This window comes from Polypterus senegalus, chromosome 3 (assembly GCF_016835505.1).
Source record: "Polypterus senegalus isolate Bchr_013 chromosome 3, ASM1683550v1, whole genome shotgun sequence".
NCBI classification, from domain to species: domain Eukaryota; kingdom Metazoa; phylum Chordata; class Cladistia; order Polypteriformes; family Polypteridae; genus Polypterus; species Polypterus senegalus.
This window is the reverse complement of record NC_053156.1, coordinates 111,156,513-111,177,303: the sequence shown is the minus strand read 5'-3', so window position 1 is coordinate 111,177,303 and position 20,791 is coordinate 111,156,513. Positions and strand designations below refer to the sequence as shown.

Below are 20,791 nucleotides of genomic sequence, written 5' to 3'. Positions count from 1 at the left end.
CCCCCCACTGTGCGCTTATTTTTTTTTTCTCTGTACCCTAATAAGCTTTCATATGACACTCAGACGGTGGGCTACGGCTCGCCTTTTCACGGCGACTTTTATATGTGACAACTTCTTTTTTATTTAGGGCACTTTGCGACTTTGTGAACTTGAGCTTTCGAGTTTCTCCGACACTCTGTCACTCGATCATCTTCCTTTTGTTGATTATACCAATGTATAAACCAACAAATTGTATGTATTTCCTTGCCTCCACTTGGTATTCGCTGAAATTCTTATATTTTTGCCCTTGCTTTTCCCACTGTCTTTTCACAGGCTGAGCTTAAGGGCTGATAATATTGATTTGCATAGTTAAAGAGCTGTAATTCTGGGAGGAGTTGGGGCAGGACAGCAAGCATGTGCACGAGCATTACTTTTCACGCTGATCGTGATTTATGTAGCGGAAGAACGTGGAAGTTTGCATATGCACAGATTCCTGCATCTGGATGTTTCTGTGTGTACACACATTTCCACTTTCGTGCTTGCGCCATGTTATAGTGTGAGTTCTACGCACGCCGTTATACATGAGGCCCCAGGTGACTTGATACCATTTACACAATGTCTGTTTCAATAAAATATTTGGGGGGAAAAAATGAATGAAATTAAATTAAATGTATGAGAAATATTGATCCACTCTGGTCCTCAAACCATTTTTATGGTACTCTCAGAAGAAAGGAAATCTACTCACCCTTCAGCCCCAGCGCATAGCCCTTGATATTAGAGATGCTTTTTATCATACAGTTCCAACATCGCAAGGGCTGTTCATCTTATTGAATTGCTGTGGACATGAGTGAAACATTCACTTATTAATGTTAGCTGTTTAAGTATTGTGCTACCTTACTAATGGATTAGGTTTTCAAGTGTCCGCACTGTATAATATTTCTCATGATGATATAGATGTAAATTTTGTGAATTGTTTTCCATTAATTTTGACTGCTGAAATTGAAATATCATCACAAAACTATTACCTTGCTTGTTCAATGCAGAATGCTTGGAGGAGGAGGGTCTAATTATAGACAGACATGGTTAAGCTGTTGGTTTGCCACTGCTACCTAAAATGGTAGTGCAGAAACCTTTCAATATAATAGGATAGAAGAAACACCATTTGGCTTTTTGGTGGTAAAAATAAATACGGCTGTGATGTTTGTGGGCTACCTTTTTAAAATGTAGGCATTTGAATATTTAAATGCTTTTTAATTTCAGTCATTTTTTCTTTTTTAGAAATTAATTTTTTTAGTTCTTTTGTTCTTTGTTGTTGGCTGCAAAGGTATTTTCATCCTTTCATTTGAATTTAGAAACTGTTTTCTAATCTGTTTAGTATGGAAATTAAGCATCTCTTAAGTGTACTTTTTTCAAATTAAGAGCAGGAGTCAATTTAGCATGGTACCAACTCAGACAAATATGATGTATTGTACTTCCCACAGTTTAAATATTTCAGTATATATCACTTCTAGGAACTGGAGGAAGTCCTTTGCTTTTTATTTCCTGTTTTACCCACTTTATCTTAATGACACAACAGTTTATGGTTATGTGCAAGCTTATATGGTAGGTTTTTTTGTAAATATTTCTGGAGTTATTAAGGCAATGTGCATTCTTACAAAAGGCTGTTCTTTTATATATCCTTGCTGAATATTAATATCTTTTTTGCTTGACACAAATTCCACTGCTTTCTCATATTCTGATTTTATCTTCTTTACACATACTATGCACTGAATTCACTAACCACTGTAAACCTGCACTACCACTGTCAGAATGGGCAAAATCTATATAACTTGATGCAGCTTATGTTTCTAAACAACTTGTCTTTAAAGGTGCTGTGCAGAGGTTTTGCTATTCTGTTCACATTATCTAACTACTCATCGCTGACATTCATTATAAACACTTCAGACTTAATGCAGAGTGCACTGAAAAATTAAACAGCCAAACTACAGCACTTTTCAATATAAGAAAGTGAATGCATGTTTGGCAACATAACAACTCTTTGTACTCTTTTTTTATTCTTTTTTATTATGCCACCACTTCCTAATGCCTTTGAGTGTTGTGAACAATGACATAAATTTCTTTTTTGTTTTTTATTCAGTTTAATCTTCATCTAACAGGAGATATTCATGCTATAACAGCTGCAAACAATCTGCTTGCAGCAGCAATCGATGCTAGAATCCTTCATGAAGCCACTCAGTCTGATAAGGTAGAGATCATGTCTACTTTGTTATTCCATTATTATTTTATATTCTAAAATTCTCCTAGAATCAGAAAGTAAATTTTCATGTATAATTTGTAATATTAATTTTAATTTTTGTTTTTATGAGTTCTGCCCACCTTATTATGTGTTTTCAGGAGTATGCTGGAGAAGTTACTAACATGCTGTATTCTGTCATTTTAACATTTTAGCATGGCTTCTTTACATCCCCCCTTATAAATAAAGTAATATGTTTAAACCTTATTTAACTGGCAAATCATGAAACTACCACTTAGTTATTTGTTCAGCTGGGTCACTGGCTGATTTAGTAGACCTGTCAGGGTTCCAGTGTGTTGTGGATAGAATCCTAGGAAGTTACAGCCTAGTCTTAGCCAGAAGGCCACAATTAAATTATAAATAATTGGGTACTATATACAAATTAAAAAACTGCAGAATGGCCTGCAGGGCCCATTTTTTACCATCTGATAACCTAACTAAGCGATCAAAAAAGATCAAGGAAGTATTAAAAACGAAGGTTTATTTATAAAATAAACACATACTGGACGATAAAAAGACAGGTGCAGTTGGAGGAAATTAACAACCCTTCAAGTCTAGCTGAACCTTTTTTCAGCCACATGTGGCCTCTCTTCCTATTGTCATTACCTGCTTTCCATCTCTGTCCTGCCAGTCTTAAAGCTGGAAGGGCCATTTAAATTCCAGCCTGTTAGCACTTCCTTGGTAATTTCTGGAGCCCTCAGAATTAATTTCTACTGAGAGGACATCTGTAATTGGACCAGTGACACAATGCCAAAGGTCCACCTTACTACTTCTTAGGGCACCTGCAACCCCACAATTAATATTGTCATTAATTGGCCATCCCCACTAGGTATAGCCCCTATGTACAGTAATAAATGTTATTTAGCAGTGGACTTGCAGTTTTACCTATCCTTCCTCCGAATACAAAAATAATTTTGCAGTTTTTGACTAGTCATATATAAAAATTCAATGTATTTTGAATTGAGTCATGCAAAAATGTTTACTTCCAATATCCACATCATACAGTATGGTTAATATTCCTTGTCTCTTTCAGGCCTTGTATAATCGACTGGTGCCCTCTATTAATGGAGTCAGACAATTCTCTGCTGTTCAAGTGGCCAGATTACAGGTATTTTTTTTTTTTTTTTGTAATGAGCAGTGTTATATAGCATTTAATTTTCACAATGCTACTTCCTAAAAAAAATTTGACCGACAACCTTATGTTAATTTTGGCAATGCAGTTCCTAAAAATGACATTTTATTTTTTTGAGGCTTATCTGGGCACTTCACCTTTCTTTACATAACCTTCTGTTGTTTTTGTTATGTTTAGCTTTTTTACACTTTGTTTCTTAAATCTTATTTATTTTTATTCCTAAGAAATTAATGTTTTTCTTTGTTCCCATAGGACTGTTGACTGTGTTGTTATTACTATCATGTACATTATAATATGCAAATGATAACATTTTAGGAGAAATTTATTTGATTTGTACTTACCCCAAAGAAAATGCCTGTAAATGGGTATAATCATCAAATGTAATTTTTACTTAAGGATTAATAAAAATCAATCAATTTATGTTATGTATAGTCATTAAAAGTGTGAACCTTTAAAAAGAGCTATGTAGCATAATTGTTTTAGGTCTGATTACTCCACAGTCCTAAATGTCTAAAATAAAACTGACAGCAGCTCTTAGATTCCAAAAGCAAAGTATATTCATTTAGAGCATATGCTTTCTTGTGTATAAGTGCCACATTTTAAAGACCCAAGTTAGTTTTTAGTTTTGTCAAGTTTGACTTGTTTGTGTGGAATGTTAAAGTTATTCCTTTTGGTTAGTTTGCCCCATGAAACCATCTTAAGAATCCAAGCATGTGACATGGTTATAATCACAGACATACATTTTATTTCTCATTTTGTGTATTGATTTTACATCTGGAACTTTACAGTTGCAAGGCTATAAGGAGTTTTTTTATGAAATAACATTTCAGCATTAAAACTGTGTGAACCTTGGATTTATTGGTGTATTTAGAAAAGTAAAGTTGAGAGTTGGCCAGAAAAGCTTCCCTCCAAATTGCTGTTTATATTTAATCTCACTCAAATCATTGTTGGTGTTCTGCCTGTGCTGCTTTTAAGACTTCTTAAAATTCATGCTTCTGTTGTATTTTATGTGTTATACAACATATCTCTTTTTTAGGATCAATCTTTCCAGACCTGCAACATCCAGTACATTACTGGTCACAGATTTTTTGCTATTGCTTTACTGTGTCATGTTGAGCATGAATCTCAGATTTTTTACATAAATCCAGTGTTTTTCATGTGGACGTTCATCCCCGTACACAGACAGACACCAATTGTCCAAAAACACATACATTTAATTATATACTTGCTTAACTGCACCACACAAGACCTTAATAGCCACAAATTACTCAGTCCCTTCTTTCCTTCCAACTCTTCTGTCACCTCTACACACAAGCTCCGTCCTCTTCCTCCCAACTCCATCTCGACTAATGCAGTGAGGCGGTCCCCTTTATAGTGCCCCAGATGTGCTCCAGGTGCTTTGCGATGATCTTCCGGCGGCACTTCCTGGTTGGTGGAAGTGCCGCATGAGCATCCGGAAGCAGTCAGAGTGTGTCTGGAATTTCTTCTGGCAGCACTTCCGAATGTGGCGGAAGTGCTGCAATCCAGGGCTCAACAATCCTCCGGGCACCCACTGGTTGTGATCACGGGCCCCAACAGTTTTGAACTTTAAAGCTCTGATCCCGTGGTCCCAATGCAGACTAGGGCAGCTGCCCTCTTGTGGTCCAGGGGATGTATTGACCCTCTCCCAGTCCTTCCAGGCATCCCAGCTGGGCAGGATCCCTGGCCATCCGCCACATTCATTAATTCAATTAACACCAGGGCTAGTGGGACAAGGCGTATCCAGACAATATTGGGTGCAAGGTAGGAAACAATTTGGATAGGTTTGCCAGCCCATTGCAGCCTAAATTTATGCACTTCCACTCTTACTCATGCAGGGCCAGTTTACTGTCATTAGATAACATGATCTGTATGTCTTTAGGTTGAAATCGATGTTGACATGGCAAGACCATGCACTCCAGGAGAGGTGGTGAAAAGCTTTAAACCAGAGGAGTGATGCAAAATATGGATTTTCTGTTTTAGTTCTCTTTTATAGCTCGTCACACTTCACTTTGTGTAGTGTAGCTTCCTTGTCACAATGCCTTTATACCAAAACTGTGTTTTAAGCAGGAAGGAAATGTCACTGTGAAAAACCTGTCACTATTTTTCAAAACCCTAATACAGTGCATTCCTGGATGAAGTTTAAGGTGTCAGCCACAACATTCAGACATAAATTATTGCAGTAAGTTGTGGTGAACGCTCAGCATACATGTTACAGCTTCATTATTTTCAAAATGCCTGAAGAGTAGATTTAGACAAAAAACACTTTTTGGGTATCGTATCTAATAATTCCACTTTATTGACTATAAAATTCTGAAACTTTAGAAAACAGTTTAGTTCTTGTATCTGTTAATCACAGGTTATTTTTACCTACATTTTGTTTGAAGGATGGACTTTCTAAAGCTTAGTACCATAGTTAATAGTTAAGGGAAAAATAGTGGCAGGGGCCATAACTCTCACTTGCTTTATTGCCTCTAGCTTAACCTTACTCTTTTATTATTCCCTGGCTTTTGATTTAGTTGAGTTTGTTTTAGTAGGGTGTATGTTTACTTTACAGAGTAAACCAAATTCCATCTTCACTCTCATTTGATAAGTAGTCCTACTGAAACTTAATATTTTTTCTTGTTTAATAGTAAGTGCTAAGAAATCAGTAACAGGTATATAGTCAAGTCCAGTTCACATTTATTTAAGAAGATTCTGTACACTTAAAGCAACCCATATAATTTACTTTTTTATGAGTACATGTGTATGTATGTTACTTGTGCATTGAATTGCAAAATAGAATGAATTTTCATAAAAGCATCTAAGATCAAATTTGTTATGGAAGCTGTAGAGAAATTGCAGCATGCCCATCACAGAACAGGGGTGAATTGGGAAAAGAATACTGTGTTTTTCCAAGGCTAATTATTTTAAAGCAAAATCCATTTTGCTTGAAAAAACCCAAGATATTTACATTTGGTTTTGCGTTTGCCTGTTGTTTTCGATGGGTATTGCCTTCAAGAACCTGTTAGTATCATATAATATGAGTATGACATGATACAATTTACCACATCACGTCATATCATTATCATATCATGTAATAAACTGATATTAACTTTTGCATTTAAGAAGGAAAAATATTCTATATTACTCCAAAGTAGCTTGGGGTTCAAAAGTTCACCATATGAAGATGACTAGTTTACTCTTCACTGTCCACTTCCAGAGAGCAATATGAGCAAGTCAAGTTTATTGTCTTCGGATGTCTGAGTAAGTAAAGGCTCTGGAGAACCTTTTTGACAAGAGGAAATCTCTTTCTGCTCATTCTTTCAACAGCATACCTCCCAAAGTAGATCAGTGTGGTCTGCCTTCTGCTTTCTGAAGCCTGTGACCAGCTCTTTAGTTAAGGGCTAGATTATTGTTCTGTCACCACTGAGTCAGCAGCTGGACCATTTCCCTATAAGTTGCCCCATCATTTTTGGTAATCAGGCCTTTGATGGTAGTGTCATCGGTAAAATTAATGATGAAACTTGGAGCTGTGTTTGGCCACACAGTCATAGGTTTACAAAGAGTAGAGAAGGGGCCTCAGCACACTACCCTGTGGAGTGCCTGATGTTGTTTCTTGTAGATGATGTGATGCTGCCAGTCCTCATGTGCTGAAGACTGTTGGCTAGTAAGTCCAAAATTCGGTTTCTGTGGTTGGTGCTAAGAGCTAATTTGAGGAGTTTGGTGGTCAGCTTTACTGGTACAGCAGTTTTAAATACAGAGATGTAGTTCAAAAACAGGACTATGTCATAACATGATGCTGAATTGTATAATTTGGTGCTTGAAGTATAACAGAGATTATGCTTAATTTGTGTAATGTTGTTATATGGACATGATTGAAGTACAGGAAGTGTTTGCTCCCTGCATTTCACAAAGAGATTATACAATTGTCAATAATGAATACAGAGGAATTTCTATAGTTAACCCTAGGATTGAAGAAGAGGGGAAGAATAATTGAAAAGGTCTAATCTTTCTCACCTATGTAAGTAGCAAACATGAAAGATGTATGATAAAAATAAAATTAAAGGTTAATGTTGTTTCTTGAAAACATAAGTTAAACATCAAACACAGAATGCCACAACTGTAAAGTTAGATAAGCATATAATTAACATAACTTTTGGAAAATGTTTTTTTGTACAGAATGTGTTCATCAGTGAGGATGAAATTAGCCTCCTGTGAATTTTCTAATATCATCTCAGCAATAAAAAAAATTGTCTTATGCTGAATTGTTTAATATCATTATAATTTTGGCTGTTGATTGGTTTACTTTGTTTTTGTTGTTTTTATAAATATTTTCTGTTCTCATGCTATGTATTAATTTTGCTATTAGCACCTAAGAATGTGTGGGAAGTAATTCTGAATAGTATCTTTTCACTTAATATAGCAAAAATTAACATCCTCTTTCAATGCCAGCTCTATTACATTTTTTCTATAACTCACTCACATTCTTGCTGTAAAGTTGTGTAATGGTGATAGACATGTGGAAAGTAAAATTTCTACATCTGCGTCAGAGATTAATTGATGCTGCACACATAAACACAATCCTTACATTAAACAATAGTGTATTTTTATGGGAATTATTGATAAAAGACAAACAATATGTAACAACAATATTTATTGAGATAGTGTAAGGTATGTTTCGTTTGAAATAAGCCATGCTACCTAAGCATTTGATTGACACCAACATATCCTTACATCATAGCCCACACACATTATCATAGCACATAGGAACAAATGTAATATTTTTAAACACTCCAAACTGTATAACTGAAATATAATCCTTTTGAAAGATACATTAATTTATTTGCTTAGTGTGTGCTGAAGCAGTGCTGCCCTCCTGCCTAAAGTTTACATTTTTCCTAACATTGCAACATATGGCAGTCACATTGAGCTGTTAGTAGTAATGTGTGGGGATGTGTACAACTGCCAAAATAAACAGTGATCTTCCACTATTATCATTAATTTTGTTAGTCAGATGTTCTTTGCACTGTACTGCCTTTTAAAAATGTTTGCGCTGGATGTATTGTTGATTGCACTAGGGCTTGCATGTCTGTAACACAAACCATGACAACTTAAAAATAAAGCAAAACAACTCAACAATTTCCATTAAAAGTTATTAAATAATTAAACAAAGGGTCAATTTTGGAAAAAACTGTTAAAATAACTGATTAAATGTTAATCAAGAGGATCTTAAGTGCTTTTGGAGTTTATTGATGTACAACTTTTGGTATATGAAAAATTGGTTGTTCCTAGTGTACACTGAAATGAGGTGAAGTCCAATCCCCATATATGTTACACAGAGTTCATGGATGAAATGTGAATCTAAATTTTATTTATTGTAAAACTGTTTAAAATTATTTTTAGAAATTCAAAGTTCTTTGCCAATTACAGTTGGACATATACAAATGTGTGGCAGGACCATGACACATTCTGTGGTCGTTATGTCCAACTTTTTCCTTACTAATTGTTAAATGAACGCTATCATTGATTTGCATACCTTCTTTGGGATGACTGAATTTGATCACAGTTCATGTCATGGGCTGTTTAGATGTCAAAATACTGACACAAAGCATTATAGAGCTTTGAGATCCTGAGTGCCCTGACTGAAAACTGAACTAACACATATAATAAAGATTGTAAAAAAGTGTGTCATCTGCCACACTTGGAAGGTGTAAATAAGAATCCATAATATGGGCACTACTCAAGAAATCTTCTTGTATAAATGTGTCTGACTTCTTCTTAACAGTTTTATTGTTTAAGTTTAGTACTTATGATGTCATACCCGGCTGTGTGCAAGAGAAGCTGAATATTGATAAAATGCACTGCTTCCTTTTTGTTGTTTAAAGTACATATTTCACCTAATTCCATTGCTTTTTGTAATGTTTTTTGTTATTTCTCTCCGATTCTGTAACTATATTTCTTAATATGGTTTGTAAAGAGCAAAGCCCATGACCACAAGATTCAGTGTGTAGTGAGGACAGCCTAGTGGATTATAGGGGTCATAGGACATTTTTCAGACACGCTGTCTGCATATAGCCTCCGCCATTGTGAAAAATGGCTCTCACCCATCACACATATTGTTTGACCTCCAGCTGTCATGTAGAAGAGCCCACAGCATTGCAACCAGCACAGCCAAGTCGTATAACAGCTTCTTTTTCCAAGCTGTCAGACTTCTCAAATCCTACCTGTCACCCAGTACCATATCCCTATAACATTTCCCCAATTATGCACTGTCACTTTACACTCTGCACTTTACTATGAATATTCAGCATTGTTTGAGCATTATAGTCCTGTGTCTTTTTCTTGTTACATTGTAGTGTTGAACTGGTTTTGGTAATGTCATATTGTATTTTAAATATGCTGTATGTTGTTTTGCTTGCGCACCGTGGACTGTAATGAATGAGATTTTGTTCAACTATATAGTATACTATGTACTGTATGTAGATTAATGACAATAAAAATTGAGTAAAGCATGATGTTAACTGCAAGATCAGCATGCAAGTGCAATCCATAGTTTCCTGAACATTGGCAAACTTTAAACATATCAGTTATGTCATAACTGTTTAAAGACAGCTACAGATCCAAAAGGTTTGGGTGGGAAGGATTTTAGGATAACAATAACATAACTGTTGTTTTAAAAATTATACTCCATTTCTACATAAAAAATTAACCTAAAAATTGTCAACTTTAAAGCTGTGTATGTGCCTATTACAACATATTACTACTATATCAGCTCATGCTGTTATTGTTAACAAGCAATGCACCCATGCTGCAGAATTGTCAGTGCTTATTATAATGGGACTCATTAAATGAAAGTTTCATTGTTCACCAGGATTGCCCAAGGAAAAGCCTTTGTTTAAAATTAGTTGAACATCTCCTGTGATAGGAATAATGTTCTCCTGCCACCCTGAAAGACATCATAAAAACGCATATAATCACATTCTATTCTAAGATAGAAACAAGGTCATTTTATTCCATTTTTTACAGAAGTCATTTTAAGTAATTTCATGTATAAATATGTACACCAATGCACTATAGAAGAAATTAAACACCAAAATTTAAAATGTTTTGTGCTGTTTATCTCAGTAATTCAATATACTGCATTCAGATTAATGAAAACTCTGTCTACTAAAGTGCCTTATGAAAACTGAATCAAAAAGCAAAAAAATATATTATTTTAAAAAACAAGACTTGCAAGGAGAAGTAGCCTATCAACTTTTTTCAGCTGGGCATGCAATATCTGCTGCTTTAAGGAGTCAATGATAATATCCCTAAGAAAAAAAAAATCACAAGTTGCTCAGTTTCTGTTAGTTTTGTCCTTACTCTGTGTGTGTGTGTGTGTGTGTGTGTGTGTATGTATGTTTTTGTCCTGTGATGGACTGGTGCTCTGTCCAAGTGTTGCTCCTATCTTGTACTTGATAATTACTACTATAGGTTCCAGCTGCCCTGTGCCCCGACTAGATGGGTTAAGGAAGATGGACGGAAAGATGCTTGTTAATTTTGTATATGATTATGTTCATGAAATTGCTTACCTCTGCACTAAACGTAAGCACATTTGTTTTCCTCATATAATAAAGAAATTATCTGAGCATGTAATTCTTCATAATTTCATACTTTCCACTGAGCATTGCAGCTCAGTAAAAGGCAAATTAAATATGTTCAGCATATTAATTACTCAAGAATCTAGTGGTATCCTGTGATTCTTTGGAATAGTGCTAAACTGTGCAAAACTAGTCAGTCCGATATAGTAAAATTAAACACAACCTCTAATGAAGGGTTAATTCTTTTAACACACCTTTTCTCAGTCTGTTCACCAACTGCATTTTCTTTATTTAATTTACTTCTGCTAATTAAATTTTTCATACCTGTAATAGCATCTGTGCACCCTGCTTTTGCTCATAAATATCTTCTCTGCTCCCCTAGTCCCCTGCTTTGAACAGCAATGCAAAGGTCCCTTTGGTATTTTATCTTTGTTTATTCTTTAATAAGTTATTAAAGTTTTTTTTCTTTTTGTTTAACATTTGTTCTTTATGAAAAGCTTATTTTGTTCTAATTCCATTTATGTCATCTAATTTTCTCCATTTCACTTTGCTTGTTAAATATTATGGAAAATTCAAGGAGACAAAAAACATTTTCAAAAGGCAAGCTTATGCTATGACACATTAGTTGTGTTGTTTTTGTAGTGCTGTATTGTGTGGATGTTTGTGTTCATGATAGAATTTGACAGCCATTGACTGTGCTCATGATAAATGTTTTTAAAGCAACCTGTATCCAGTTAAATCATTCTTCCCAAACGTTTTTCCACCCTAGTTTGAGTATCCAGCTCCATATAAGATGAAGAAAAAAAAAACTGCAACAGTTGCAGAAGACTTCTAAGTCATAGAGTAAATAAGGAGCTGAAAAAGCATAACCCATGCCCTTGCCTTTAAAGGGGTCAGCTGTTCATACACAGATGAAACAGGCTCTTTGAGTTATGACTCCTAGTCATGTGTCTTCTCTAAAAACTTTAAAGGTTTACCCTCAGCAGGATATAATTTGGCTCAGAGTGAGAGAAAAAGACAAGGGTCCTATAACGACAGAAAGAATGAGCAGCTGATGAAAAAGCAGTAAAAGGCCATACATTGAGATCATTAACTCAGCCAACCTTGGAGCAGGCAGGGTGCTCATCATATTGATTTTAGTTAAGCTCAAGAGCAGGCAAAGAGATATTTTGTAATGAGAATCTCTGTGCTCAATAACAGACATTTTGTTTTTTTATAATTTTATTTGGTATCATAGTTTTTCCACTACGTTTGTGTTTAACCATGTTTTATTTCTGTGTATGTCTTAAAAAGTCAATTGCAGTGCACTAGACCCTGTACTGGATAAGTGAGTTACAAAATGGGTGGCAAGTGTTAGCAGTCTTTACACCCAAAGTTGGCATCAGACTGACAATTTTTTTTTTATTATTTAACACAGGGGTATTATAAACATCTATGCCACTTTTCTAAAAATCTGTCATGGAACAAAAAAATAAAGAAATACAGAATAAAATTAATCAGATCTTTTAAATAAGCACAATGCAAATGGAATGCCATTAACTTGTTTTCTTCTTAATTTGTTTAGAAGCTGGGAATTAAAAAATCTAATCCTGACTCACTAACAGCAGAGGAGATTAATTTGTTTGTGCGACTTGACATTGATCCATCTACCATTACTTGGCAGCGAGGTAAAGTGCATTATAAAAACTCATCTTTGTTTAATTGTTGTGAATATTTGGAAAAAGGCAACTATATAATACTCTTGTTTAAAATTTCATCAGTGGTCCACAAGTAAATCATTGTTTTGTTACATCATATGGAGAAATAGAGTTGAGCTAAATTAAAGGTCTGACAAAATCTGGGCCAGGTAAAAATTCTGTTTCTTCTACTATATTTAAATTGCTACTAGCCTTTCCTTGTACAGTACAGTTTTTGGGTGATTTTGTGTGAGTGGTTGTGTATATATGTATGCACTTGCTACAAATGGGAAGTTAGCTTTCTAGTTCTACTTGTTATTATTCTCTGCAGCTGGAACCAGTACATTTGATGACAAATGTGTGTAGAATGTGTTTCCAAATGAACAAAAGATCTGTAATGTAGCAATCTGTTTAAACTTCAGTATTTATTATTAAGTATGAAGTGGGAGTTGTACAGTACTTCTTTTAAACAACTCCTAATTATGTTGTCTACTCCATGTATGACCAAGCATCTTTGTAGTATTAATGTTTATATGAGTTTCTACAGATACACCCCTAATTCCTATAAAGCATACTTCTCATGTCGAGGTGCCTTTCACACCTCCTGTCCACTTTCTGACTGCCATCAGTGGTAGATGGGCTGCCCATACTCACTGTGAAACATCATTTGTAATCTCATACATCTCATCTTTGACGTTGACTTTTATTATGCCTCCTATGGCTTTACTCCTCCTTGTGTGTTTCAGCCTCTCTTGCTTGTCACTTCCTCTGTTGATCGCGATACCAAAACCAAACTAACTGATCAGATTGCTCGGAGGGACTGAACACACACACCCACACGCACGCACACCCACACACACACATACACAAACAGTAGAATTTTATCATATAGTAACGAGATAATGATCTTTTAAACTTAGAACACATCTATTATAATATTGTTTTGTTTGTCAAGTCTGTCTCACTTTTGAGCAAGTTTTAAGGTGTATGCAGAAAATACTTTTTTTAGTCTTAGCTAATTTTCATCAGATTTTAAATTTGAATTTTTAACAGCTGTTTTTTAATTTGTTTTGTTTTTAAGCTCAAAGCATATTTTATTCTATCCTTGATATTAAATTATTATATATGTCTTTGTGCAATTTAAAAACTTACATCAATTGTTTTTATTGTGTAATACAGTATACGCCATTCAGATACAGTGGTGTGAAAAACTATTTGCCCCCTTCCTGATTTCTTATTCTTTTGTATGTTTGTCACACAAAATGTTTCTGATCATCAAACACATTTAACCATTAGTCAAATATAACACAAGTAAACACAAAATGCAGTTTTTAAATGATGGTTTTTATTATTTAGGGAGAAAAAAATCCAAACCTACATGGCCCTGTGTGAAAAGTAATTGCCCCTGAACCTAATAACTGGTTGGGCCACCCTTAGCAGCAATAACTGCAATCAAGCGCTTATATAACTTGCAATGAGTCTTTTACAGTGCTCTGGAGGAATTTTGGCCCACTCATCTTTGCAGAATTGTTATAATTCAGCTTTATTTGAGGATTTTCTAGCATGAACCGCCTTTTTAAGGTCATGCCATAGCATCTCAATTGGATTCAGGTCAGGACTTTGACTAGGCCACTCCAAAGTCTTCATTTTGTTTTTCTTCAGCCATTCAGAGGTGGATTTGCTGGTGTGTTTTGGGTCATTGTCCTGTTGCAGCACCCAAGATCGCTTCAGCTTGAGTTGACGAACAGATGGCCGGACATTCTCCTTCAGGATTTTTTGGTAGACAGTAGAATTCATGGTTCCATCTATCACAGCAAGCCTTCCAGGTCCTGAAGCAGCAAAACAACCCCAGACCATCACACTACCACCACCATATTTTACTGTTGGTATGATGTTCTTTTTCTGAAATGCTGTGTTCCTTTTACACCAGATGTAACGGGACATTTGCCTTCCAAAAGGTTCAACTTTTGTCTCATCAGTCCACAAGGTATTTTCCCAAAAGTTTTGGCAATCATTGAGATGTTTCTTAGCAAAATTGAGACAAGCCCTAATGTTCTTTTTGCTTAACAGTGGTTTGCGTCTTGGAAATCTGCCATGCCCAGTCTCTTTCTTATGGTGGAGTCGTGAACACTGACCTTAATTGAGGCAAGTGAGGCCTGCAGTTCTTTAGACGTTGTCCTGGGATCTTTGTGACCTCTCGGATGAGTCGTCTCTGCGCTCTTGGGGTAATTTTGGTCGGCCGCCACTCCTGGGAAGGTTCACCACTATTCCATGTTTTTGCCATTTGTGGATAATGGCTCTCACTGTGGTTCGCTGGAGTCCCAAAGCTTTAGAAATGGCTTTATAACCTTTACCAGACTGATAGATCTCAATTACTTCTGTTCTCATTTGTTCCTGAATTTCTTTGGATCTTGGCATGATGTCTAGCTTTTGAGGTGCCTTTGGTCTACTTCTCTGTGTCAGACAGCTCCTATTTAAGTGATTTCTTGATTGAAACAGGTGTGGCAGTAATCAGGCCTGGGGGTGGCTACGGAAATTGAATTCAGGTGTGATACACCACAGTTAGGTTATTTTTGAACAAGGGGGCAATTACTTTTTCACACAGGGCCATGTAGGTTTGGATTTTTTTTCTCCCAAAATAATAAAAACCATCATTTAAAAACTGCATTTTGTGTTTACTTGTGTTATATTTGACTAATGGTTAAATGTGTTTGATGATCAGAAACATTTTGTGTGACAAACATGCAAAAGAATAAGAAATCAGGAAGGGGGCAAATAGTTTATCTTTTTTTTTGTATATGATAATGTGGGGAAATTAATAAAATTAACAGAATTTATTAAGCAGAAGTTAAAAGTAAAAACCCTTCTTTTAAATTCATATCGGTTTAAGCAGCAGAAGTAAAGTGAGTATGGCCACCCCGTTTTTTAGTGTAGCAAATTTCATGAGTTGTCTTCTGTTTACTTTGTTGATGTAATTGAATTCAGAGTCTGCTAATATAAAACACATGCCATACATTCATAAGCTATCCAAAGGGAACCGCCTGAAAGGATTTCAGTAACTTTTGATGTGTCTTGTCCATATTTTTTTTTCCTTACAGTTGTTGACACAAATGACCGATTTTTGAGGAAGATAACAGTTGGGCAAGCTAACACAGAAAAAGGATTCACTCGTCAGGTATAGGCAAGAAGATAAATTCTTTTATTACTATCAGCCTTTGATATATTCCAAAATAGTGTTTCTGGCAATGTCTGATATAGAAGAGAACTTTCATTTAAGAAGAACTCAGTCGAACTTGAAAAAACAGTTCTCAACAATCAGTAATTGTCTTTTCATATTTAATTACTTAGTGTATTCTATTTCCTTATGCCAAGTTCATTTAAAAAAAAAAGCTAAATAAGTTTGTTTCTGAACATTGGGACGCACAGTATAGCTTGCACACTTGAAACCAGTATTTTAAAATGTAAAGTAACTTCCTTCCTTCCTATGTACTGTCTAAAATACTGCATTTTTAATCACCTGTTTTAATGTATAGGGCATCTTTATTTTGTAAAAATCTGCTTTTGCATGTGATAGCTATTATACTTTAATGTAAGAGTAATTTTTAACCATGTTTTCCTCCTTTGATTTTTATTATTGCTATGTCTGATTTACTTCATGTTTCTTTTACTTTCCTACTTCGCATCTTTTTTTCCTTTCTCACTTACATAAGTATTCTCTTATCAGGGCATAGATTCATTGTGGAAAATGGCACTCTAGTCTTACAAGATTATAACATTTTTATTGCTACTTTCATAACAGTAATTCATCTTTAAAAGACAAAATACTTCATTTATATTTTCTTTATAATATTGATATTATATTTCTCTTGGCTCTCAAGTCTCTTAAGTCATGGCCGGAAGGAGCTTGGTCCAGCAGTGCATTCTCGTAATGAGGGCTGCCTCCTTTTGGAAACCGCGGGGTATGTAGTTGGGGAACTGGAAGGGGCGGAGTCAGTTGCCTTCACTGTCCGTCTTCTCGGAACTGTTGGGGGAGAAACAGAGTATAAGTTTAGTGCCAACATCCTTCTCAACCCAGGGTGAAAGTACATACCTCAGAAGAGCCTTGAGGATGATCCACAAATGTGCATTCGTGTCAGTGGTTAGTTTTAAAGAATGAAATATTTCAAATCTTCAGTGATACATTAGAAAGTAAAATACAAAGACAATAAATGAATTAGAAATATTCATTTGTGTATATTCATAAACATAATTATATGTTTTACAGTATATTTGAGTGGAAAGTATGTCATTGCCAGTTTTACACCAGTTAGCATAAAGCCAGTAAATAACGTCTCCACTTAAATGAGACATGTTATTCGTTTAAAATAGTTTATTCTTTCTTTATTTAACTTTTATAGTACCTTTTTATTCAACATAAACTTTTTTCATGTATTTGTGTTATTTACTATTTGTGGTATTAATTAAGAAAATGTAAAAATTCTTTTCCAGACCCAATTTGACATTGCTGTTGCTAGTGAAATCATGGCTATCTTGGCCCTTTCTGATGGGCTGGTTGACATGAAACAAAGACTTGGCAAGATGGTAGTAGCCAGCAATAAGAAGGGGGAGCCTGTAACTGCAGAGGACTTGGTAAGCAATCACAAACATAAAGTAATAAATACATTTTTGGTTAAGGTAGTGTTCTTTTTTTTACACAAATAAAGAAGAGAAGTTTTAAAATTTAATTTTTAACCTCAATGTTTTCTTTAAACTGCTCTTCACTATCCTTACCTGGACTGCTGCCTAAGAAAATGAATAGGTGGATTTTTTTTTTAAATGGTATGATCCCTTTCTGAGTGTTTATCATTTTGCTTAACAATAATAAAGCATACTAGACAACCCGCGGCGTAGCATATGCCGCATAATCAGGCCGCTGTTTAAATGATTTTTAAGCACAGAGGAAAAAATAAACATTTGAAAAATCCGTAATTTAATAAACCACCAAGAAAAGTAACATTGCAACAATGCACGCTACGAACCAATATACAATTGTCCGTGACTGAAAACCGGAGGAGCGCCGTCGTGCCTTCTCCTTCCAAAGCGAAGGATGGGGTTGAACGGCACTCGTTCAGTATGCACTGCCCGCTTATGTGCCCGCCCCCAACTCCCTACCTGAGTCACTTTTGTCTGTGTACAGTCCACACGCACCTGTGAGTCACGTTGAGTGTTAATTTTCCAAACACCGCCTCAGTCGGTTTCCACATTGATTTTTCATTGTTCTTTGCGGTTCCGGCTGCTTTTTTATATATAATCCACTAAGTCACCCGACCATGGGGGGGATTATAAAGGGTAGGGACGTAATCAGTGCGAGCGTATGACCCGCACGTACTGGGAATTTCTCGTTCGTGTGGAACAATTTCAAGCCACGGTTTCCATCACGAATGGGGTTCAACGGCTTACGCACGGCTCCCTGCGCCGGGTAGACACACGTTGATCCATTCAGTGTAGCGCTGCTCAGTACCGGACATACAAGTGCATCACAGACCTGTTAATGCTCAATCTCACGTGGCTGAAAGCCACTTGTCCGTCTAAGAATTTGGACACCGACCGCTGTTGGGTCGTGTAACTATTTGGCAGGTGGGAGTCTCGTTCGTTTTCGGAAATAACCAGCCAAATCGCTCCACCAACTAAGAACTGCCATGCACTACCACCCACAGAATCGAGAAAGAGCTATCAATCTGTCAATCCTCTCTGTGTCAGGGCCGGGTAAAGTTTCCTGTGTTGAGTCAATTGAAGCGAAAGGCTTCACACCTGGTGGTGCCCTTCCATCAATTCCTTTAAGTTTCAGCTTTGTAACCATACTCCTCCCTGAACCCAGACTTTGGTTACACAGTTGGTTGCCCTGTTACGGGGCCTGCATTGGTGAAGCAGGTGAGACGGTAATGAAACAGAGGCATAGGGCTTATTGGTTTTTAAAAACTGCTTCCTTCATTGGGTTTTAACCAATGCACGGAACAAACCAACACACAATCGTCCATGTGGCGCGGAGGGTGGAACGGGAGGAGAGGAGAAGGACATCCACTCCACTCCGCTCCCTCCGTCATGCTAGTCTGCTGATTTCTCATTCAGTATGCACTGCTTGCTCATGTGCCCACCTTCAACTCGTCACTCGAGTCGTTGTCGACTTTGTACAGTCCAGATGCACCTGTGACTCACGTAGACTTTTCATTGCTCTGTGCGGTTTTGGCTGCCTTTCAATATATAATCCACCAAGACACCCGACCACGGCAGTAGCGAGGTGGGAGGGGGGTGTGTACAAAGTGCTGGAGCATCTAAGAAGACGCATGTTTGTTGTGGATGCGAATTGCTGTATGTAGCGTGTAAAACAGTTTGCCAGGGTGCACGCGTCGCAAGCGTCGAATCAAAACTTGTTTTTTAAAGACTGCTTACTTTATTGTGTTTTAACCTCAGTTGTAAAGGAATGTTTTAAGGATCCCATGGGATACCCCTCGCAAAACCGTTTTGCACGCTGCATATGGCGATTCACCTCCGCGAGAAACATGCCTCTATCAACATTCAGCGTGGGTCAGAGCTGCATGTTACCTCTACGACAGACAAATATAAATGACGCCCTTTTTTCTGTGTCGTCGCGTCTGAGTTGGTGGGCGTGGTTCTGCGAGTTGTCGTCGTATCCAATGGTCTTGGAGTTGGTGGGCGTGGCTCCTTCCTGTGTGTGCCATAGGTGTCTAACTTGTCGGCGGCTTAGTGAATCCACGCCCCTTCCGGCGTGCTTTCCATGGTCGTCTTGCCTTAGTTAATTATATATATAGATTTCTGAGAAATTCTATAAGTAGACAGCAGACTTCGGTATTCTAAACATGACAGTTTCATAAATTCAGAATGTAATGTATGTTGTAATATATCTAATTAACCGAAGCCCGCCGTAGCATATGGCGATGTAAGTATAGGAACGGAAAATGGTGAGAAAGGAATTCAGTTTAACAAAGGCTTAGGAAACCACCGTCACAGTATAACGAAAATAGCAAGAAGTGAAACCAATGCCAATGGTTGAGAGAGTACCTTCCTGTAGCAGACTACGGAAAACATAGACATATATAGATAGACGCCGCATTCACTGTGTTGCCCAGTCGACACGATAAGTCAGCGCGTCCTCCCTATTGCGAGTGGTAAAAGTGCCATTTAAACTAATACAGGTCGACGTGGAAACCGGGTTTTCTGATGAAAAAACAATAACAGTATCGTTTACATACAACAGATTTTGCCGAATTGTTTACTTGCAATTATTTATATCCATTTATACACTAAATGCGTGTGTATCCCATAGTCATAGAGTTAGTGGGCGGGGCTCTGTGAGTTGCCGATCGTGGCTCTCTGCCTTGCGTGCGGTGTAAAGTCAACGTGGCTCAGAGGTGCATGTGGACTGTTGCACAGACGAAAGCGACTGAGGCTGTGTTTGGTGAGTTGTTGCGGCCTCGAGCGGCGCTGGACTCGGGAGGATGGTTACAGTTGGCATGCGTGGCTCTGTCGTGCGTATCCCATGACGCGGTAGGAGGGTTAGAGTTGGCGGGTGGGGCTCTGTTGAGCGTATCCCATGGTCTTAGAGTTGGCGGGTGGGGCTCTGTCTTGCTTGTGCTCTCTGTCTTGCGTGCCCTCAGTGTCTTACTTGCGCTCAGTGTCTTGCGTGCCCTTACTGAATTATATATAGACTAGCAAAATACCCGTGCTTCGCAGCGGAGAATTAGTGTGTTAAAGAAGTAATGAAAAAGAAAAGGAAACATTTTGAAAATAACGTAACATGATTGTCAATGTAATTGTTTTGTCACTGTTGTGAGTGATGAGTGTTGCTGTCATATATATATATATATATATATATATATATATACTGTATATATATACTGTATATATATACATACATACAGTGGAACCTCGGTTCACAACCATAATTCGTTCCAGAACTTTGGTCGTGAACCGAAGCAGTTTCCCCCCATAGGATTGTATGTAAATACAATTAATCCGTTCCAAACCGTACAAACTGTATGTAAATATGTAAAAATATGTAAAGATTAAGCACAAATATAGTTAATTACACCATAGAATGCACAGTGTAATAGTAAACTAATGTAAAACATTG

At 36.8% G+C, this 20,791-nt stretch overlaps 1 protein-coding gene across 1 annotated transcript in view; it reads left to right on the top strand.

Moving 5' to 3' along the window:
* Positions 1-20,791, top strand: part of mthfd1l (methylenetetrahydrofolate dehydrogenase (NADP+ dependent) 1 like) — a 400,198-nt gene that overhangs the window by 143,376 nt on the left and 236,031 nt on the right. The window contains exons 14-18 of the mRNA XM_039747812.1: positions 2,117-2,224; positions 3,306-3,380; positions 12,549-12,651; positions 15,759-15,835; positions 17,149-17,289. Of these exons, the coding sequence (XP_039603746.1) occupies positions 2,117-2,224; positions 3,306-3,380; positions 12,549-12,651; positions 15,759-15,835; positions 17,149-17,289 (504 nt within the window). The remainder of the gene's footprint in view (positions 1-2,116; positions 2,225-3,305; positions 3,381-12,548; positions 12,652-15,758; positions 15,836-17,148; positions 17,290-20,791) is intronic.